A 24,746-nucleotide genomic window follows, 5' to 3' on the forward strand; every position below is an offset into this window, starting at 1 on the left:
TAACAGAAGAAGGCTCTAATACCATGTCAAAAATGACTAAGGAACCAGAGAGAGAATAGAGTTTGAGGGGAGAAAGACAGAGTGTGTACGACAAACATTGAGAGAGAAGAAAACCTCAGAAACATAAGAATACAGTGATGATGCACTAAATCATGCTATGAGAAGAAAAGCTGATACGGCGAAGCCGACGACTCAAGCAGTAGCACCTATGGGAAATCTACAGAGTGAAGGGAGTGAAATGTAGTCCTCCGAGCAGTGGACTATCGAAGTAATCACTAGAAGGTGAAGCAAGAGTGAAATGTAGTCCTCTGATGCCATCGAAGATCGAGAAGATGATCATTAGCAATCAAAGGAGCAAAGCACAATCCTCAAATGCTAGGAAGATGGCCTAGGCAGCAAACACAAATCCTAGAGTGTGTCAGAGCTGTCAAACACAAGGAGAGCAGCCCAGATGTTGATGCCAAGGGATGGATGATGACACCAAATGAAGGGACAGCCACCGCAAGGTCAACACAACCTGTGAAGGCTAGTTAATCCAAAAACGCAGGTACCTAGGGCTGCAAAATTTGATGCCAAATGTGGGGCGACACTAGGCATGAAGATGTTGGCACCAAGCTGGGGAAGGTGACACTAGGCGTGGAGGAGGTCTCTAGGCAGCCAAACACAAATTTGGTGAAGCCTGAAGGAAGTGGATGATGTTACCAACTATGTAGGACTGACGCGAAGGTAGGAGTGCTATTGTCAACTATAAGGAAGATGCACCAATTGAAGAGAAGGATAACTACCACCAAAACGCAAGCCTAAAGATGGTGAAGACTAGCGCTTGATAGCGGGAGGGTGAAGATGAAGTAGGCAGCCACGAACCACGAACCGCAATGTCAGTTGCAAGGGGTGTGAGGGCAATGGAAGGGCTAGAGAGAGAAGGGAATGGTGATTGAATGACGAAGGAAGAGGTGAAGAATGATTGAAGTAAGTGAAGAATGAATGAAGTGATGATCTATTTACAGGCATGAGTTGTCTAGGGTGGCGCACCACTGAGTTGGCGCCCATTGACGAAATGACCAAAATGTGGATACCAACTCTTTTTGGGGCTGTCAGTGAGAAACCCTAACTCTAGTATGTAAATTGAAGAAGTGGTTTCTCAACAAAGTGATCACCCCATGGGATTGTAGATATCCCCACTCATGTTCCAAAAATGAGGATAAGCCCTCTTCCTCCAAGGCTTACCATCAAGGGCAAAAAATGCTTTTGCAATACTAGCTGACTTTTTGGAAGATGATGTACTTGAAAAGTTGGCTGAAAAAGTCAAATTGAGGCAAGATCAGTCTCGAATATAAATTTCATCTTGCTTTGATACTATATGAAGACTGCCACTTGGAATGTTTGTGGGACTTGCTCTCGTAGCAAACAACATGGCATGTGGCGTGATTTGCATGACAATAAATGGGATGGCTTATGTCCTATTGAACACAAGAGACATGATGATGCAGGAAAAACTATCGAATGTCATGGATATCAATTGTTTTATGCGAGGAATGCTGCAATCCACTATTTTGATGTCCTCATGATTGTTCAAGAGAGATTTCAACTAGTTCTTGTGAAAATTAATGTATTTGGACGTTTCTTGGTGATTGAAATTATGGTTGATGGAGAGATTTTATGGTTAATGGGTCTTTGGACAAAATGATTCCTCACATCATTGTGATTTGTGGGCTCATTTGAAAGCACACTTGTCCCTTGTAGACCGGATTTGATGATGTGTGATTTTAATGTGTGTTGCTTCTTTGCAGTCTACCTTTGAGCACTTAGTTGTGGATGCATCAGAACGCAATGCTTGGGATGATTTTACATCACCCGTTCTTAAGCATGACCTCTACTCTTGGCTTTGCCCATTTGGTCCAGGATTTACCTTTCATTTAGAACAACATATTGCGACACACAGTCATTTGAATCACATGTATGTTATGCAAGATGATACTTTCGTGCAAGAGGTTTTGGAGATGAAGGTATTGGATCAATTTTGCAGTTTTAGATGCTCAATCAGCCTATTGCTCCCTTTGCACAGTTTTTGGATAGGCTTCCTTTGTGAGAAACCACTTCTTTAGTTTATTCACCTCTTATAGGGTTTTGCACTGACAGCCATAAAACAAGTTGGCACACTCATTTTGGGCACTTTATCAGTGGACGCCCACATAGTGGTGCACCACCCTAGACAGCTAGGGCCTATATATAGGCACCTCTCCCCTCCTTTACACACCACCATCCCACACATTCATTCCTTCTAACACTCTTGTAAAAGGCTAAAGGGGAGACTACCACAAAAATTACTCAGCCTGGTCCCTATAGGAGAGGAAGAAAGCCGTTCACACCCCATGAGGCATTCTATTGTTGCATTCTACCGCGACGTTTTACTGCAGCGTTTTATTGCTGTGTTTCGCAGGCTAGTCCTCTTCTTGGCATCTGAGGACTGCGCTTTGCTCCCTTGACAGCTAGTGATCACCTTCTTCATCCTTAACGGCACTAAATGATTGCATGTCGCTCCCTCAACAATTGTCCTTTACCTTCCAATAATTACTTCAATAGCCCACTACCCGGAGGATTGTGTTGTGCTCCCTTCACAGTGCAATTTCCCTTCCAAGTGCTGCCGCCTGATTCAAAAAGGACAGTGCAATCATCTTCAAAGTGGAGCCTATCAGCTTTTCTTCACATAGCATGATTCAGTGCTTCATCATCTTGTTCTTTTGTGTTTTCCGAGTTTCTCTTCTCTCTTAGTGTTTGGCGTACATCCCTATTGTCTCTTTGGTTTGACATGGTATTAGAGCCAGAGGCACTCAAAGAGTCATGAATATCCTTTGCATCAAATAAGGCAAAGACAAGTTGCAAGTTCAGCATCATCTACCGATTTCCTCCCTATTTCCATTGCATCATCGACAAATACCTTTCTCTTCTTCTCCCTCCCACGCTCCATTTAACAGGTTCACACTTTGGTGCTATGACTTCTCCACAGATAGATGGACAGATCATTGGGTGCTCCTATTGTGGTATCACCAGACACACCACTAATGCTTGTTGACATCGACCTTTGCTCCCTACACCACTAGAGTATATGCGTCTACCCACACACTCGTCCCAACACTCACTTCTAAGCCATAGAGTTTATTTTGCACCAACTTTCAAATTTTTATGCTCAAGGCAATAAGACACATCCGATGTACACTAAGTCCTTCAAGCCAAACGAGGATCACCTAGTACCTCGACCTCCTTGAGACCATCGCCATGTGCTATGAAGGTTTCTTCTACTACTACTAGGATTCAGCAGTTGGCCCCAAAACAATCCACAATTCTGCAATCTCCTCCACCAAGAGACAGTGATGGATATCGATTGCTCGTCAATCTGCTCCTTCGTGAGATAGTGGCTGTTTGACACCTTCCATTACTTTAGCTCCGCAATCCGCTTCATTGAGAGATTGTAACAGTTGCCCACAGCATTAGGATCTTCTTTTCCCACCCTCGACTTCTCAGGTTTAACAAGCCACTTTTGGGAGTTCTTCCATATCTTTCGCACCCAAATACCTTCTTTGGCTCAACCAGCGACACTTCCTTCAACATTACATGGCGACATCTTCTACTTTTTGTTCAACTTTAGAGGGGGCCCCTGCATCTCAACCTCAGAGGGGGTACCTCCTCATCATGAAGCTCTTCCCCCACCATTTACACTTTGGGAATGGTGATCTTCCAGTAGTCATTTCCCCTATTGATTCCTAGGATCTTTAGGTACCACCTAGATTGTGCCCTTGGAGGTTCAGCCGCGACTTGATGATGAGGCCTTCAAATTCCTTCTAGCATGGACTTATGGAGCTAGTGGCTTCTCTCTCGAGGTGGAGTTGGATTCTACAATTTATCCGGTATACTATTTCTTACTAAAGGTTATCTTTCATGTGGAAATCTTGGATCTTAGAAATCCTCGACATCTTTCTCCTTACATCTCTTCACTTCTCTTTCTTCATCCCTTTTGGGGCCTGAGAGGGGGTGTTGCATATTGCTACTAGATTTCTTACTTTTGCTTAGATGATGAAGATTTAGATTTAGGAGATTTTAGACTCTTGGGTGGACTACTAACTAGCTTGAGTTTTTGTTGGATAATACTTGATGGATCCTCTGCCTCATTTTTTTGGCTCTTCCTTCTAGTTTGAGTGTAGCATAATGTGGATGTGGTTTCGATGGCTCATAGTAGGCCGAAACGGCGTCTTATGGTCCCCCAAAATGGAATGGCCATTTCCAATCAAAACGAAAATGGGGAGATGTTGTTTTGGCACCCTACAGCAGATGGGCAAACCATTTTTCGATTTCACCCGTCTTCTATACAACTGTCTCCTCTTACTCAAGCAAATTACCTCCCGCAACTCTCGATTCCACCTCCTCCTCCTTCTCTTCCTTTCTTCTTTCTTCCTTTCCTTCTTCTTCTTTCCTCCTCCTTCTGGGTTCTTTTCCTTTTCCTCCTCCTCCTCTTTTTTCTTCAATCTTCTTTTATTTCTTAACTTCTTTGGGAATTCCTATTTGGCATTACCTTATCATGGCGCTAGATCTGTTTTTTGGAGGCACATTGTCGTGTCGCTATGCGGACACGTAGTGAAAAACCCTGGAGCATATCATCATTCGGTTTTCTTATTAATCTAGAGAGTCAATGCCATATTAGTCATTAGTGTTAGTATCCATAGTATAGTTAGTTCCAAAATACGAGATTTTTGGACAAGTTTAGCCTATTTTTGATATTTTGGATATTATTTACTGTAAATATCCTAAAAAGCAATAGAAAACTTTTAGAATAGGGTGACATGTACAAAGCAAGTTGCTTTTTCAGCCAGTTTAGGGAGATTTCATGCATAAAAAAAGAAAGCCGAAATCGCGTGACGCAAAATCACAGTTTATAGGTAATAGACAGCACTCCGAACTGGGGAGAAGAAGAAGGAGTGTTCTGAAAGTACCTTGACCAGGCATCCTAGTATTTTACCTCCCTTTCAGAGCCAACTTCTGAATAGTGCCAGGAGATCTAATGCTTTGATACACGTTTTTGGTCTACAAGGAAGCTCCAGGAGATCTAATGCTTGGAGATTACTTCTGAGTAGTGCCAAACAAGGAATTTGTTTATCTTCTCACGTTCTATCAATACATAGTACTTTGATTCATTGTGCTTTGTCTTTATCTTGTGTACCTCTTGTCTATTATTTTTCTTCTCTTCTAACTCCTTTTCTCTACTTTCTTCTATCTTTGATCCCCAATGGATACGACCTTTTGACTAAAACCCCTCTGACAACATCAATCCAATCAAGGGATGTAAGGGTCCTCACAGTTGGATAAGGAGAGTGCATGAATCCTCAAATACCCGACGAGTCATGACTCATGGACTCTAGAGACTAGACTTATCATATCTCACGAGTCAGTTTAGCATTGCAATTGCTAGTTACCACTTCACCAGTGGCATTACACATATCATGTGCACATGTTGATATCATGATTATTCATTGATATTAATAGTTATTACTCAATAGTTACTCGTACTCAGTATCGATTAGACTTTTGAAAAATTATTCACATCACACAATTACATGAATCTTGATTTTACTTATTATACATCTTGATTCCACTGTTCTTGATATTAGTCTTTAGATGATTCATGAGTCATAAATTATAATTTATTTTATTGTTTAAAGTTTTAAAAATTGTGTTTTAATTGTGTTAAACTATCTTAATCATTGAGTCTTGACATATGTAATGAATCATGATTTTGATTATATGACATGAAGACTCAAAAGTTTGGTATAAAATTTGGATACATATTGTGGTAGAATTGATATATTTACATATTCATGTAACAGCATATCTATTTTAGTGTACAATCTGCAACGTCGTTTCCCCATTCATTTGGCTAAAACTCTGGAACTCTAGTTTTTCCCGATTTTGTTTTCCTTGTTTCTGAAACTTTCCCATACTATGGGATGTTTACAAACCACTTCTTCAGTTTTTTCACCTCAAATAGGGTTTCGCATTGACAATCCCAAAAATAATTGGCTCCCTTATTTTGGGCACTTTATCAATGGGCGCCCACACAGTGGTGCACCACCCTAGATAGCCAAGGCCTATATCACCATCCCACACATTCATTCCTTCTGACAGTCTCTTTCATATTATTCTCTTCTTTCTCCACCACCACTGCCGTTCACACTCTACGAGGAGGACATTACCGTTTGTGGCTTCTCTATCTATCTCCACCTAGCATTTTATTGTGTTCTACTACAGTGTCTCACTTCTATGTTCTATTACAACATTCTATTGCCACATTCTACTGCATTGTTTAGCAACCTAGTCCTCTTCCTAGCATCTAAGGATCATGCTTTGCTCCCTCGATAGGTAGTGATCATCTTCATCCCTAACGGCATTACAGGATTGTGTTCCGCTCCCTTGACAACTATCCTTCACCTTCAAGTGATTACTTCGATAGCCTACTACTCAGAGGACTGCATTGCACCCCCTTCCCAGTGCAATTTCCCTTCAAGTGCTGCTGCTTGATTCAGACAAGACACTGCAATCATCTTCATAGCTTTGGCTACGTTGTATCAACTTTTTTTGGGCAATGCCTCTGTTGAGCAAGCTCGAAGAACTGTGTTTCACTCCCTTCATACTACAATTTCCCTTCAAGTGCTACCACCTGATTCAAACACAATTTCCCTTCAAGTGTTGCTGCTTGGTTCAAACAAGACAATGCAGTCATCTTCATAGCTTTGGCTACGCTGTATCAACTTTTTTGGGCAATGCCTCTTTTGAGCAGTTGATACAAAACGTGCAAAGGACTCCCAAGCAATAGAAATTTACCAAGCTTCTCTTTGTAGGCAGCGTATGCATGCTACAAAGGAATTGTTGGCCTTAATTCATTCTTTGTTGCTTGAGTCTACAGACGATGATTTCTTGCCTTTCTTATCAATGCGATTGGTTGATCTTGCTAAGCACTTTCAACTACTTTCTTATCAAAAAGCCAAGCTGAAAGCCTTCACTGAGGATTTGCAAGATCACTCTTATCAGTCCCATAGATTCTTTTGTTGTTTAATGCATCCCGTGGTTGAGAAAACATGATGAGATTGCAAAATGTTGATGGTCATATGGTCACAAACCCTCACTCTATTGTTCGTATGTGTAGGAAATATTTTCAGGATCTCCTTGGCTTGTGACAAACTCATTCTGATAAGGTTGCCCATGCTCATTTGGTATCTTATGCTTTAACCAAGGATTGACCAAGGACCGGGTCACCCTAAACATTCATGTTGTTTTAGAGGCTGACATTCGTGAGGATGAGGCTATGGATGTTGTTTAGCAAAGCCTTTGACAACCATGTGTCAAGAGGTTTGAGCTATCGGATTGATTGGATTTCCTTGATGGGTACTATGTACAAGATATATTCAAAGGTCCTAACTAATCATCCTCATGAGCACCTCCCTTTCATTGTGCATCCCCATTAGTATGGGTTCATTAAGGGGAGGAATATTTTGCATAATATACTAAATGTCCAAATGGGTATTGATTATGCGCAACACTCCAACCAAGAGGTGGTTCTTGTCCAATTAGATTTGGAGAAGACGTTTGATTACTTGGAATGGTCTTTTCTTGTGGAACTTATGTACAACATGGGGTTTGGGCTATGTATATCGCATCTAATATACATTATTAGCAGCAATACCTCTCCGTATGTTGAGCAGTGGTGTTAGTTAGCCCTTTACTCTGGCAAGCTCAGTCCAACAAGGTTGTCCTCTCAGCCCTTTGTTTTTTGCCCTTGCTACCCATCTGATTCTCACTATGTTGTCCCATCTTGTGGAGATTGAGCAATTGGCCCATTTGTCCCTAAATTGCTCATTTGTCCCTTTCTTAAAATCAACATTTATTGGGCAAGCATTGGCTGATGATATGTTTATGATATTCAAGTTTGATAGGGACAAACTCCATAAAGCATTGGACGTTTGGGACTTGCTTGACCATGCTTTGGGCCTTTGGATTAATGCCACCAAATCGTCATTGATTAGTTGCACTCAATCAAATTTACACAATTTGGGGTGACAAGGTGAAGTAGTTCCACGTGGCCATATTCGCTGGAGCCTGGCATTCGGGCTACCCTTTGGGTGTTGATGTGCAGCCTAAACAATTGCTGCAATGGATTTCTCAAAAGTTGGATGCCAAGTTTCTATATTGGAGATCTCAAGCCTAGCCTTTTCATGTCCGCCTAAAAGTAGCTTAGGCTATTACACTGCCCATGCTTACTTATTATTTGTCTCTTTAACCTTGGCCCAAGCACTTGAACGATTGTAAGCATATACATTTCATGCTATCGAAAAAAGATTCAATGCATGTTATCCTAGGGCCATTTCTATACTCTAAAGAGCAGGGGTGGAGGGGCTGTCTCAGAGGCTAAGACTCACATGGTTGCTCTTTGTTAGTCATTGTTTCAAGCCATGTGTGCGAGTCATTAGCCTTGGGTCTTTGTTGCTTGCTTCTTTTTGGTAACTGGAGCTAGAACATAGCATGTTCTACAAACAAGCACAAGGACCCATAGTTGGGCATGGTTCAAAGATGCATGTGCATGTCTTAGAGGCTGATCAAAGGCCAGCACAGCTCCAAGAAGGCACAATGCACATGAGCAAGACCCCTAAACCCAACTATGGCCTTGGGACTCAACTCAAAGGCCATGGGAACTAGTTACAAACCCCCCTAAAAGATATAACTCCTCTAAGACTCTAAAAGACAGAAAATACAAAAAAAAGCACAAATCGTTTCGCAATAGAATTCGAGCAGAGTACCCCACACCATATGCCATTATAGCACATTTAATTTTAGTCGTTATATAAAATGAGGTACATGAGGGAAAGGTCTTAGTAAATCCATGTGCATGGCTAGGGTCTAGTTTCAATAATATTTTTGTAATATATGATTTTCTTTAAATATGAGTTAAAAATAATTATGATTTTTAACATTTTTAACACGACAAAAATTCCCCCCCAATGTTGAGGATATCACCTGCTTGCAGTGTTCATGTTGAGTGAATGCCACTCTGCATATCACCTTATGTCCAATGACGAAGGCAAAGAACTCGGTCAACTTTCAATTTGTTGTCAAAGGCTTCAATTTGATGGCAACAAACTTGGATTTAAAAAGCCCGACATTTTACAAGGCCAATGTGCAATTTTTAGACCCAGATGTGTGAAAAAATCCTTTGCACATGCGAAATGCCTCTTTCAAACCTTAAATTCCAAAACATTGATGGTGTTTGACAGGAGGAATATGGACCACACATTAAGTGTGTGGACAGGTCAAAAATGGAGGTGATGATGAGGAAGCTGCACGTGAGGTATGTGGACTGCATGGGAGGCAGAGGATAGTCGACATGCAAACACGAAGTAGGGGTGGCATGTCAGCAAAACAGGCAGCGGCTTAGCAACAGCCCTGGACAGTTCTTGTCGAGCGGCAGGTAGATGATGTTGGATGTTTGAGGATGGTGGTTGTCAGGTAGGTCAGTGACACACAGGGCATCAAACTGCGACAAGTTCACATTACACCAATTTAAAAAGCCCACATATTTTGAAACAGCTCTGGAGGAAATTTTGATATTTTTGGAGGAACAGATGTGGCCATTCCAGGTCATTGTGGTGTCCACATACAGTTTCTCACCCTCCATCTTTTCAACTAATTTTGAATGACAATCAACTGCATGCAGCACGGTATGGCTTTGGGCCTGGAAGGCAACTTAATGATTCAGCATTCCTTCAAATGGTCATTTATGCCATTATGAAATGTATATAATCTTTTAACCAAAAGGATCCAGCACACATTTGCACTGTGGTGCATTACACGATAAACCGAATATCAACTGAGAGAGAATATCCTTGTGCCAAATATTAAAATCCACTCTTCTCAGATGCTTCATTACAAAAGGTTTAATTATGGAGGCTCAACAGCTTCATTTGGTTGGATATCTTCACCTTTCCACGCTCATCATGAGCATAGCTCAATCTGCACACTGACGAGCATGGCTCTAAAATCTAGGATGACAGTATGGAGGGCATCTTATAGAGGAACGGTTAAGTTTTTCTTAGTTTGTATTTTTGGTCTTTTGGCTTTTCATAGGAGGTAGAAGGAATGGATTAGCTTCCCTACACAATTGAGCTGAAGTAGCTGAAGTATCTCCTTCCAATTCTGCCATTGCATAACTGGGTGCCAAAAAAATCAGAACTCCAAGAGCACTTTGTAGAAAATAACCACAAGTTTTTGTATCTATCCCTACAAAGAAGCTGTCTTCAATCTTTTGATATGACCACACTATGCAACTTATGGGGCAGAAAGTTGTGATAATGCTGGTTTCACAGTCACAATTAGTAATGTTGATAGTTTGCAAATAAATTTCCTCTAAAAGAGTAAATGCATGGAGTTAATGTAAGGTTCTTGGTTGGAGGATCAAATGATCATAGAATCTGTTGAAATTTTTTGTTGAATTTCTGAATCACTCTTTTTCTGTTTCCACTATTCTGATTTAACTAAAATCAGTCAGTAAACTAAACAATTCTCTGTCTGGAAAATGTATATCCCAGAATTAGCCAAAACTATACCAGCAAGTGCTCCTACAGTGAACCCAAAAAAAAAACCTACTGCAAACAACATGGATTTTTTATATTATATTGAAGCTCCCCACATAAAAGCAATCCAACTAAAAATTCACACTCAAATAGGCACAGCAATAATCATAATGGCCACTATAAAGTAAGCACACTTGCCCACATCTAACCCTATGGTAAACATATGATGAGCCCAAACAATAAATCCGAAAACTCCAATACTAATCATAACATATACCATGCCTAAATAGCCAAAGAGAAAAAGTATAAACAATGTAACTAATAATACCAAATCCCAACAATATCAAAGTATAAACGTCCAAATGACCAAAAAACCAAAACAATTACTAATGTAAAATAGGATCTCCCCCTCCTGAATTCTATACTTTCTCCAAAAATTTATCTGAGAATTGGAAGCTGAAAAGAGGCCCCTGGGCATCATCGTGGTCAAATAACATTTTTTCATGACAAATAATGTCATTTTGATCAATTTTAGATGCAAAAACAATAGCAAGTGTGCACATGAATATGTGACTGGGAACAAGAGTTCAAAACCAACATCAAACCAATATTTATCTCACACATTATTCTTATATGAATAGAAACATCTCCAGACAGGAAAAACTGCCACCTGCAAAACTGAAACACAAACCTTAACTTCGTCTCAACATAGATGGACAGTAAGTCAAGATGCAGTTTACTCAACTGTGCAATAGCCAATAACCTTGCTAGTTAATGCTTTCCAATTCAAACATGATTAGTTTATAGGCACACTAGGAGATTTCAAATCAGAGACTGTTTAGGTTTTTTGGATTGCAATGATTTTTGCTCCACAGAAATGCAATTTATAATGTTAAATCAAACAGTTCACTCTAGTGTGTTTTCAATTTGGCAATAACCTCTGATCCAGAAATTTTCACCTTTCTTTTAGTATAGTCCTAGAAACTCCCGTACTCATGCTGCCATCGTTCAAACCACCACTTCCAGAGGAGGTCAAGCCTTGGACACTGAGGCTTTGAAGAACCTGGCAAGTACAACCTTCATTTAAGAAAACTATTGTCTTTACAGAAACAAAATGTCCACTATGAGCATAAATAAATAGATCTTCAAAATGAATTTGAGACAACACATGCTACAATGGTATGAAATAAACTAAACCCTTATGCCAATTTGTAAAGAAGCTTAATACATTAGGGTTACAATAACCATCAATTGTATGATTTCCAACCTTGGCCCAGGCAACACGCCTATAGTTCTGTGCATTCTGTTGCACTATGCGCCGGTGACGCTGGACCCAATCCTCCCCCAGCATGTCCTTGGCCTCTGACCTGAAATTAAACATCTAGCAATGAAACCACCACTTCTGGAGAGTGAACCACAGCAATAGAAAAATTGAACCTTAATGACTGTAGGAATGGCATCAGATTTCCTGACCTCCGCACTGATTTAACCATGTAATGTATGTTGTTCATCAGAAAAACATGTGCCAATGCAGGATCCCTATATAGCTTGGATTTCCCATCCAAGTTTGTTTGGAGCGCTGACATTATCCGCATGGTAGCTTTAGTCAGCCGAGAGTTTGCAGGTTCCACTGTCTCGTCCTCACCAAATAATTGCCTCAAGGTTGATTGATAGCTGTGTCATCAGAACAAAATGGGTCACTGTGTCACATACAGCTCAGTATTCACTACAATGGCAAAGTAATCTTAAAGTGTTAAAACACTTAAAATATGCTCAAGTAAATATATAGATTTCTATCTGAAAAATCCCAGTGTATTATAGTTTTTCAGCAGTTTCAAACCACACATATAAGTGAGGTGCAGCAGTTTGGCATTTGTGAAGTGATATGAAACATCTCAAAATACACAGAACTCAAAGAAGACATTCTAGCATTGAGACTTTCAAGACAAAGCAGAGTACTGATCCAGTTCCCTTAAAAAGGGGTAAATCCACAAAGTGAAAATTGGATAGTTTGAGAAAACAATTGGATAAGCTCGCAAAAATGTGACAAATTGTCCCAATGCATTGATGGACTGGAGGGAGAGCTTATGTGGCAAAGAAGAGTAACGATTGGGCAGTTTGAACTATCAAGATGGACTAGTGTGGCGTTTGGAGGATGAACAGGTTGCTCAAAGGATTGGCATGTCCTTCAAGATGGGCTGGCATGTCTTTGGAGTGTCCTTCTCACTATCTTCTCAATAGTTACATGTCTACGTCTTTCTTGGGATCCTCTTCCAATCTTTTTTATTCATTTGGTCTAAGGTGCTTTGAGCACGCCCTTAAGCTGCCCCCTGCCTACAAGCTATGAGAAAAAAACAAGGCCTAGTTTCAGTTCTGCATTAAATGCAGATTGCCTTTGTCATAATTTTCTCTTCTCTCCCATACTCCCTAGTTTTTAAATTCTCTCCATTGCTCCAAACTTTCTTCCTTTTTTACACTTCTTTCTCTTCTCGATACCATGTCTTTTCATGACGTATCTCCTTTCAATGCACCTATTGCTACTAAACACATGCATGGCCAGTATCCCCAAGCTCCTCTTTTCAAATTCAATGGAGATCCCTTGCTGGAAATTCTCCAAGCTCAAGTCAATTGCCAATTTGCACACTCCCCATTTTCCATTTGTGCCCACAACCATGAGGATGATGCCTCTCCAATTCCAACCCAATCACTTTAAAGGGAAGAATAAGGAATGTGATGAGACAAACACCAATTCATGGTTGGCCAAATGGACAACGTATTTTGATTTGTATTATTTTGATGATGCTCAGCACATTGGGCAGATACAAATCATGTTACAGGAGGTGTATGCTTGGTGGGCGGAGCTATGCCCCAAGCCCATGACATGGGCTGATTTTCAATCCATTTTTTGGAAATGTTTCATGGCTGATGATCGGATTGAAAATTTTCAAAAATTATTTAAGATAGATATGAAAAAGAAAATCTTGAATGCATATTCATAAGAGTTTAAATATATGTTGCACAAAATAAAGGCCTTGGATGATCCTCACATGCTGCTCTACAGGCGATTCCTTTTTGGATTGCCACCGCACTACCAGAACAAGGTGCTCCGCAATCTGCTTCACTCGCCTAAGGATGTATGCAGGTATACAAAGAATTTTGATAATACTATGGCTACGAGGAATTCCCATCGAGTTGCCTTTGCTTTTATGTTAAAGAAATCAGCTATCCCAACAACAACTCAGCAGCCATCTTCAGAGTTGCATAAGGATGGTAAGCGCAAGGTCACTCGCAGCAAGGATCGCTTGAAGGCCCATTGCTTCGCTTGCCATCAAACAAGTCACTTTCACAGCAATTGTGAGTATCCCTGTAACAAAAAGGTAAAATCTACCTCTAAGACTCCAATACACTCTTGAAGCTCTAAGTATATCTTCTAAAATTTTATTCAAAGATTCTTTTGTTAATGATAGTAACAAAGAGGATAGTTCCACTAATAATATTGTCTTTGGTCTGCATGACCTTTTAAAGGTCATTAGGCATATAGATGGCCGAGAGGTTACAATTTTGTTCAATAATGATTCTACTCATAACTTTATTTCTTCTCACTTGGAAGTTGGTGCGGAGGTTGCAATTCCACGTGGTACTTATTGACCAAATTTATTGTGTCCAATATACGGAGGGCCCTACCATGGATCACTAGGATCAAGTGGTATTGTTGGCCTTGGAGCTTACGTGTGTGAACAGCAGCCTATGGCGGGTGGAATTCCTTGAGAGAGAGAAGGAGAGAGAGAGAGAGATACCTATTAATGGGGCTATTATATCCTTCAGATCGATTTGGCACTACTTTCATGTTCAAGAAGGCTACCGCAACTTGTGGAATGCCATCTCCACCTCTTTACAAGGCCATGCAACCTCTCCTCTCTTTGGACAAGGAGGCCCCTTTGCAAGATTGGATGATTAATGATTGGTTGCTTTTGGGTCATGCTTCAATAAATCAAATACATCACCTGTTGATTCGTGATCAGGTCTAGCTTGTCCACAAAGGCAATACCACTTAGGGTCTTCAAAAAAGTCAAGCATGGTGAAAATTTGTGGTAATGACTGACTGCTTAACAAAACGCCTTTTCAATCCAAGGTCTTCATTTGGCGAATGTTGATTGATGTGCTTCCTCTTGCCTCGCCACTTTCCAAGTGAAGGATTTCCAATGGTTGTTGCTTCTTTTTTGAGATATCGGTTAAAAACCTATGCCATCGGTTCCTTGCTTGCCCAGGTGCATGGAAGGTACTCTTGGTCAAGTACAAATTGGAAGATAGATCGATGACGATAGGTTTAATAAGTGAGATAATACAAGTAATAGAGCCTAAATATATAGGCTAAGGTATCCACCTATACCTTTGACTCTTATTTAATGCTAAGTGGTGTAAAAAATATGTTAATACCGAAACACGCACTTTTTTACACACTGTATATGTGTTCACATACAAGGATAAATAAAGCTAATAGATACTAGATTTGGATCTTTCGATCCAACAATACCATCAACTTGTGGGATAAAAACATCACATAAGCCATAGGCATACAAATACATGCTGTCTCAGACATGAAATCTATTGCAAAATATTCTGTCATTAGAATTTGACAAATCCAACATCACCATCGTATCCGGAGCATGCCAAAACCCCAACTTAGACTCTTACCTTGCCTGAATCGGGTTCCAAATGCCCGAGATATGACAAAAAGAGTGATTTTTTAGCCATTTTTGCAAACAGGCGCAAATACAACATGAGCATGCTACTGTACTTGAGGGGCCAAATCAGGGTGGGTAGGGGATAAGCAAGAGCCCAATGAAGGCCTACAATAGGCTTACACAAGCCTAGGACAAGTCCAAGCAAGAGATAAAGAGAACAAGCTTCAATGATGGAAGCTATGGCCGTCTCTTCATGAAACCTTGGTGTTCATGTCAAAGAATGGCTGAGAACTGAGTGAGAAGCAAGCTCTCATACCTCGTGTAGATGCCGGGGAAGGCCAAGAAGTGCTTGCAAAGGACCTGCTCTGATACTAGTTGAAAGGTGAGAAGGATCGAAGCTTGTATACGAGAGCTATGGCGGGAGAGCACGAGCAAGAAAGAGAGAGACAAGAAATGGGAATTCCAACAACCACAATGTATGGCAGTTGTTGGCCGGGCCTTCCTTTATTCAAACTATTTTTTCTCCTTGTATATTAACTATAAAAATCATATACTTTCTTTTGAGCTTGACAGTCCTTTTCATGTGATCAAGGGATGTTTATTCTCCAAGATCATAGAAAATAATATACATATGGTTTTAACAATGAGATTTAGTGAACGTTTTTTTATTCAAGTGTTACTATTTATATTTGCTTTGTTGAAAAAGTTTAATTGTCCGATTCACAATGTAATTTAATTTCTTTTTAAAAAATACTCAATATGAATTCAAATGTGAGTAAGTATTTCAATTCGATATTACATGAGTACATTGATGTCTTTCTGTTCGTGCACTTAATATACTTCCGCTGTCTCGCAAAACCTTAGACCTTAGAATTGAGACATTGCCTAATAACCATCCCATCTCTCAATAACCTTATAGGTTTAGCCTGAAAGAGGAAGATATACTATTTAGCTAAGGGATTTATTGAGCCAAGTACGTCCCCATGAAAAGCACCTGTCCTTTTCACTAAAAACAAGGATGGCACAATGCGCTTTCTGAGTCAATTACAAAGGCCTCAATAAAGTGGCCATCAAGAATAAATATTAGTTATCTAGGATGGATGACCTAATAGATTGACTTTGTGGTGCACAATTTTTTACTAAAATTGATTTGAGATCCAATTACCATCAGAAACGGATAGCTTCAAAGGATATCCCAAAACTGTGTTTCGAACACAGTATGGATATTATCAAATTTTACTCCTATCATTTGAATTTGCCAATGCTCCCACAACTTTCCAACAGATAATGAATAATTTACTTCGTTCGTATCTCGTATAGTGAATAGTCATTTTCCTTGACGACATTCTTATTTATGGTAAGTCATTGGAGAAGTATGTTAAACACTTGCGCATCATCTTACATTTTTTAAGACGAGAGCAATTGTTTACAGAACTATCCAAGTGTACTTTTTTTCGCACAGAGCTATTATATCTTGATCATGTCATCTCCATTGATGGCATTTGGATTAAACCAAAAAGCTTTAAGTGGTGCTTGGCTGACCTATTTTTCAAGAACCATAAGGCAAGTAAAATCTTTTTTAGGTTTTACTAGATTTTTTTGAAAACTCATAAAGAACTATGTTCAAGTTGCTGAACCTTTCACACGTTTGCTTAAAGGTATCCGAAGCAAGAAAAAACACGTTAGTCCACCGATTGTTTGGACTAGTAAGCTCGATCAATGTTTTCAAACATTGAAATGATTGATTACCACTGCAACGATGTGCCACATTATCAATTCAAAAAAACCTTTTGAGATACATACGAATGCGAGTGGTTATGATTTAGGTGATGTCCTTTATCAAGATGACCGACCTATTGCATTTGAGAGATGTAAGCTCCCCAATGTCCAAACATACTATACCACCCAAGAGAAGAAATTACTTGACGTCATCCATATACTTAAAAAACAATATCATTATTTGTATAGCGTCCGGTTTATTATTTAAACAGACCACCATTCATTAAAATATATTTGTGATCAGCTCGATCTCCATGGAAGCAAGGCAAGATGGACAGAGCTTATATAAGAGTTTGACTTTGAAATTCATTGTAAAAAGGGCGCAACAAATATGATTGCCGATGTTCTTAGTCAAATCCCTAAAGCGGCATACATCGGACTTTGACCTTGGTTACTCGCTACTTTTATTGGGCACATATTAAGTCTACTGTTGAGTCTTATATACGTGAATGCCCACATTATCAGCTTAATAAAGCTGAATAGCATAGATAGACCAAGGTGTTGCATCCTTTACAAATTCCTGATAGAAAATGGAGTAGCATTTCTATGAATTTTGTAGTAAGATTGTCCCATACAAATTGAGGTCGTGACGCTATCTAGATTGCAATTGACCGATTGACAAAAATGGCTCAATTCATTTCTACAAAGATGATCGTGAAAAGCCACGAGTTGGTTAGTCTCTTTGTCGAACATCTTTATAGACTTCATGGTTTACCCGAAGAAATAGTCAATGACTCGGATTCTAAGCTCGCTGGCTCTTTTTAGCAAACGGTTTTCCAAAATCTAGAAACTTGATTGTCCATATCATCCTCAAAACATCCTGAAATCGATGGATAGACTGAAAGAACAAATCAAACCATGGAGGATATGTTGTGTGCATGTCTCTTGTAGGCAATCTAATAGGGAGCATTGTCTTCCTCTAATTGAATTTGTTTATATTAAACCATGGAGGATATGTTGTGTGCGTATGTCTCCCATAGGCAATCTAATAGGGAGTGTTATCTTCCTCAGATTCAGTTTGCCTATACTAATGCTAAGCATTTGGCTATACCAATTGTAGTCTGTTAATGTTTGTGTACGGTTATGAGCCAAAATCATTGATTTCCACGGAGCTCAAGTGGATAAAAATGATAGTTGACTTTCTACACAATATGCAAGAAATGTTAGTGATTGCTAAGGAAAGCATTAAACAGCTCAAGATTGTGCCACGTTCTATACTAATCAACACCGTACTTCTCGAGAGCTCTAAGAAATCATGTGGGTTTATCTTAAAGTCCCGAAGGACTTCGATTAAATGACTACCAATAAGTGCTAGAAATCGTCTTGTTAATATTGTGGTCCTTTCCAGATTACCAAAAAAATAAATAGCATACCCTATGAGCTAGATTTACCTTTGGAAATCGGAGTTCACCTTGCATTCCACATGAGTTGTTTGAAAGAACAATTAGAACAATGTAAAAGGATGCTGCTCATTATGTACCACTCAACCCCGAATTGGTTCTTGACCTTAGGACTAAGTGATCCTATCAAACTGTTTATCTCCATTATTTGGTCGAGTGAAAAACCGCCTCAAGACAACAGAGGCTACTTGAGTGTCAATATATTCATTGAAGAGTCACTTTCATTGCTTCATCCCTAAAGATACCGCATTGAGAACAGCAATTGCTCACTAGGAGGGAAGTGGTACATCCCTAGACATCTGCATAGACGTTGGCAACATTGGTCATAATGTTCATGAAGTGACTTAGTGGTGCAAATGCACTAAGGGCACTTCAAGTTTTGGGCAGCCAAGTCTTATTTATAAGACTCGAAGCCCTATTGTGCATATTCATTGTGTGATCATCACTCTTGACCTCTTGGCCCATTGGCTGACACATCCGTAAACGCCAACCCTTGGGATGTGGTCATGACTCGGAGTGTTACTAGCTCCTAAGCTCGAGGGTGAAGCCTATTTGGCTTTACAACTAGGAGTTGAGTTTGACGTCCAACCTCTTTCATTGTGACTTATGCTTGTGTCATGTCTCATACCATCTAGCACCCACACTAATCTATAGAGCTGCATATTGAGGCTGATTGTTATAGCCTTATATCCTTCACACAAGCATTAGGGATGGGAAATGGGGGACGAGGGATGAGGATGGCGTGAGAATCTAAATGGATGAAGGAACAAGAAGAGAGAGAGAGAAAGAAAGAAAGATCTATTGATGTCTCTAGAAGGCCAGAATGGCCTATGAGACCATAACTAATACAATTGGCATCATTATCTCTCATTAGAGAAGAAAACAAAATTATATCTAGTTCTATATGATAAATTGAAATAGAATATGGAGAATATGGAAAACTAAGAAACTGAAAAGAGTATAAAATATCTTTCTCTCAAATTATGGAATCCATCAAGACTTTGCAAGCTACCCCTGCTTGACTCGACATGGTAATCTTCGTCTGTAACGAGCAATCATGACGCGAATGTGTGGTATATGAGCATGCTTACGTCACCGAGCAAGAACCCTAGGGTGTCGTGCTCTGCATAACATTGTACCTTTGTCTATTGTGATACCACCTAATGATGTCTCTCAATGGCGCCTATCAGTAGAAGATGTAATGTCTAAGGTGGCAGTGGCCGAGAGGTTAGCTATACTGAAAAAGTCTATAATTGCTTTCTGGAGGGCATAGTTGCCTTTGTACGTCGTATGGATAGATTCGTATTGTGCGATTCATACGATACCCTACGGTACGTATCCGTACAAATTCGTACGTGCTTTTGGGCATGTTTCGACTACGTTGCCTGCGCGTCCTACGTCCTGAGTCCCGCGTCACATGTTTCCTATGCCCCCCCTTTTACTCCACCTGCCTGCGTGGCACTTTTTGGGGTGTGGGAAGCCTTGGATACCTCATCCCACCCCCTTTTCCAGCCATGCACTCCCCTTCCTAGCCCTCTTTGGATTCCTTCTAGCTAGCAGCCCTCTCTTTAACCGTTGACCCCTCTTTGACTGTTTGAACTTTGACCCTTCTCTCATCTACAAAAGGTGCTCCTCTCCTCCATGCTTCCACACCAATTCAGCAAGCACTTACCATTCTCATCTTCCTCTCTTGGATCTTGATTCTTGAATGGACTTGTGATTTGTCATTCTCGAACCTCACCTCCCATCCCCTCTTTTCCACACCCTATCGAAGCATTTGCCATTCTCAAATCTCATCTCCCATCCCCTCTATCTGTAGTGACGGGTTAGGCATGGAGATCGAGACAGTCAGTCGTTACGCGCAGTGAGAAACAGAGAGAGTGAGATAGAGCAGAGTAGAGAGTGAGCACGTTTGTAGATACAATGACGAGAGTGTACCTTTACGTTTTTAGATAGATATATATGTGTAAGTACAAGTGGTAAGGGTGTGTTCACACCCGAGCACATTAAAAGGCACGAGGGCCTTTATTCCCAACAACCTCCCACCTAAAGGCAATGTGCCTGAAGAGGAGAAAAGAATCAGCTAAGTCTATGTATGTACAAAACTGAAATACATATATCTATCCAACTCCCATCATCTGTCCGCAATGAGCAAACCGCTCTACTGGAAGACCCTTCGTAAGAAAGTCTGCAAGATTATCATCCGTATGCACTTTGACAAGCTCAATGCTCTTTCTGTCAAGTACATCTCTAATGAAGTGATGCTTCACCTCTATGTGCTTTGTCTTTGCATGAAAGACAAGATTCCGTACTAGCATGATAGCACTCTGACTATCACAATGGAGAACAGGTGACTCTGAGATACCAAGCTCTCCCACCAAACGTGAAAGCCATAAAGCCTCCTTGCATGCCTCAGTGGCAGCCACATACTTTGCCTCTATAGTAGACAATGCAACACACTTTTGTAGCCTAGAGATCCAAGAGACTGGTCCTCCTCTAAAAGTAAACACATACCCAGAAGTGGACTTCCTACAGTCTGCATGACCAGCATAGTCTGCATCCGTAAAGCGAACAACAGATGCCTTCTGCTTTCCCAAGTAGATGCACAACTTCTTTGTGCCTTTGAGATACCTCATAATACCTTTCACTGCATCCCAATGCTTCTTGCTAGGGGTTGCCATGTATCTGCTAACCACTCCCACTGCCAAGGCAATGTCAAGACGTGTAGCAACCATAGCATGCATCAAACTGCCAACAGTTGAAGCATATGATATCTTAGCCATTTTAGCCTTCCCATCATCAGATGTAGGACTCCTCTGCACTGAATTTCACATATCGAGGCAATGGAACCCCAATTGTTTTCTCCCCCTCCATATTGAAACGCTGCAAAACCTTGGAGATATACTCCTGTTGAGATAGAGTAAGCCTTTTGATCTATCTCTAAGTATTCACATGCCAAGAATGTGATTTGCATCACCAAGATCCTTCATGTCAAAGCTGCCATGAAGACTTTGCTTCAGTGAGTCCAAGGCATGAGTATCCCTGCCAACAATCAGCATGTCATCAACATACAAGACCAAGATAATCAGCCTGCCATCTACTGCCTTCTTGGTGTACAAGAAGTGATCCACTTGACTTCTATGAAAGCCTTGGGATTGCATGAATGTATCAAACTTACGATACCATTCTCTTGGTGCTTGTTTCAGCCCATACAAACTCCTTTTGAGTTTACATACCATCTTTTCTTTCTCTTGTTCAACAAACCCTTCAAACTGCTGCATATATATGTCCTCATGCAGATCAACATGTAAAAAGGAAGTCTTTACATCCATCTGTATAAGCTCCATATCCTCAACTGCAACCAAGCCCAAAATGGTTCTCAAAGTAGTCATCTTGACTACAAGAGAGAAAATCTCATCAAAGTCAATTCCATACTCTTGCTTGTACCACTTTGCAACCAATCTTGCTTTGTACTTTGGTGAGGAACCAAAAGTGACCTTCATCTTATAAACCCATTTGCATGGAAGTGTTTTCTGCCCCTTAGGCAACTGTACCAAGTCCCAAGTGCCATTTTTCTCAAGAGATTCCATCTCTAACAACATGGCTTTATATCATTTCTTGTTGTCCTCTCTGTCCATTGCTTCCTTGAAGCAAGACGGTTCACCACAGTCGGTCAACATGACATAATCAGCCACATTGTTTGCACCAAAAATAAATCTGTAAAGTTGTCTAGTAGCCCTAGACGATCTCCTAACCCAATGGTCATTGTTTGCTGGCTGTTCCTGCAAATTTCCAATTTCAGTATGCTGTCCTCGCATTTCAGCCTGCAAATCAACATTAACAACTTAATGTCTTGGCTGTTCCTGCACATGTAGTGGCTCATTATCATGGGCAATAGCTGCCTGATCATTTCCAGCATCATTTCCTGCATTTACAGGTTCATTTACAGCAGGTATTTGCTACTGTACAGAAGCACATTTTGCTGTCCAAAAGATATTTCTTCTCCGGATAGAACCCTATGAACCTCCTCAGTCTTTTCGGGCTGTTTGTGCATGCGATCTTCCTAAAAGATAACGTCATTGCTGCATACTACTTTCCTTTTCTTGGGATCCCAGAATTTATACCCCATTTCACTCTCATCACCATATCCTAGGAAAATGCATTTATAAGACTTTGGCTCAAGTTTACTGCGTTTATCTTTACGAATGTGCATAAAAGCCTCACAGCCAAACACTTTCAAGTGAACATATGAAGATGGCTTGCCCGACCACGCTTCTTGGGGAACTCCCCCCTCCCCCCCAAAAGACCTATTTGGTGACCGATTAATTAAGTGAACGGCTATCATAACAGCCTCTGCCCAAAAACCATGGGGTAATGCAGCATGAGACAGCATCATACGGACCTTATCCTGTATGGTCCGATTCATACGCTTTGCAACTCCATCTTGGGGTGGATTATGAGGGGCAGTGAGCTCCTTCTTTATTCCTTTGCTATCACAAAATGCCTGAAATGCCTATTCCCCACCATTATCAAAGTAAAGACACTTAAATGTCTTATCTGTTTAATTTTCAACCAATGCCAAGAATTTTTTAAACTTGTTAAGCACTTTATCCTTGCTACAAATAGGGTAAAATCATGCTTTCTGTGTAGCATCATCGACAAAGGTGACAAAATATTTCTTTCCCCCTAAAGATAATCCTAGCATTTGATATATATCCGAATATACTAACTCTAGAGGAGAAGATTTCAAAGAAAGAGACTTTTTATGAGATGTCTGTGCATGTTTGCCATAAATACAATGATCACAATGCTCAAAATCAGCATAACGAAGACAAGGCAAGTAACCCAAACAAGAAAGCACTTTCATTCCTGTTTGACTCATGTGTCCCAACCGGCCATGCCATAAAGAAACACTTGGCTGCTCGGTCACGGCAACAACATGGTTACGCACACTAGCTACATGAAGTGGATACAAAGTATCAATTTTTCAACCTTTGGCAATAACCCTAGATCCCTTACAGATCTTCCATTTTCCATCACCAAAGATGGTATGAAAATCATCTTCATCTAGCTGCCCTGTGCTAATCAAGCTCTTCTGAGCTAAGGTACATGTCATACATGCTTAAGTGTAAAGATAGAGCCATGCTGAAACTGTAACTGCACACTGCCAATACCTACAATCTCACATGCATAGTTATCCCCAAGATGAATAACATGTCGACCCCCTATATAGGTGGTAGGGTTGTCTCCGTACGTAGTACGGACTGATCCGTACGGTACGGTACGGTACGTATCCATACGATTTAGTACGAAAAAATGGACACTTTTTAACTACTCTCCTTTAAGTCTACAACTTTCTTTTTTCTTTCTCCTTTCTTTTTTTTTTTCTTATTTCTCTCCCAAGCCTCTCTCTCTCTCTCTATCTCTCAAGCCTCCTCTTTTTTTCGTAAATCTCAAGCCTCCTCTCTCTCTCTCTCTCTCTCTCTCTCTCTCTCTCTCTCTCTCTAGCCTCTTCCTCTCTCTAGTTGTACTAGTACCACGTACAAAACATTTAATACTATACCATACTTTAGGTACCGTATCTTACGTATTAGTACCGTAAGGTACCAACTTAATGGATGTATCTTTCCCATTCGAACAACACCTTGGGACGAGCTAAATGTTCCTTATATTAATATGATTCTCCCATGAGATTAGGTTATTTGAGATTCAAACAATTTCTCTCAACCTTCTCTCTCCCAAGCCCACACTTCTCCTATTTGTATGATCATGCATGTATGATGTATCCACTCCCATCTATGTAGTTATAAGTTATAGGTAGCAGTAGCACATGTTGTGCATTAGGTTTTGGCATGTTACCCTCGAGTACTCATCTTATATACTCTAATAGCATTGCTATTTAGACTTGAAATATCTATTATATTATCTTTAGTCCAAAATAATCAAGTTATTTTTTTTGTCGTACTAATATTGTACCGTACCTTATAAAATCTTAAGGTACCATTTAGTACTGTATTTTATCGTACCGTACCGTGTCATACCTTTCGTACCTGACAACTATGATAGATGGAGAACCACTCACGATGAGGGGTGACATGAAAGAAAGCACCTGAATCAAGAATCCACATATGCATGTCATCATCTGTATCTGCAAGTAAAGCATGTGCACCAAAGTGTGAAGAGACAAAGAGTACGTCACTCCCACTATCACTGTCATGAGTGACTACATTCACCTCTTCAATTTTTACACTGTTATTCTTAGGCTGACTGTC

General features: G+C 40.3%; 1 protein-coding gene across 2 annotated transcripts in view; it reads right to left on the minus strand.

The window, feature by feature from the left end:
• Positions 1-24,746, minus strand: part of LOC148025839 (exocyst complex component EXO70A1-like) — a 71,359-nt gene that overhangs the window by 6,079 nt on the left and 40,534 nt on the right. For both annotated transcript variants that reach the window (XM_087693099.1, XM_087693100.1), the window contains 3 exons: positions 12,084-12,284; positions 11,878-11,977; positions 11,570-11,673 (listed from right to left, as the gene is read on the minus strand). In XM_087693099.1, coding sequence (XP_087549225.1) covers positions 11,570-11,673; positions 11,878-11,977; positions 12,084-12,284 — 405 coding nt within the window. The remainder of the gene's footprint in view (positions 1-11,569; positions 11,674-11,877; positions 11,978-12,083; positions 12,285-24,746) is intronic.

The sequence above is a fragment of the Lygodium microphyllum genome, chromosome 14 (genome assembly GCF_053477565.2).
Source record: "Lygodium microphyllum isolate KBCC chromosome 14, Lygodium_microphyllum_v1.1.10, whole genome shotgun sequence".
NCBI classification, from domain to species: Eukaryota; Viridiplantae; Streptophyta; class Polypodiopsida; order Schizaeales; family Lygodiaceae; genus Lygodium; species Lygodium microphyllum.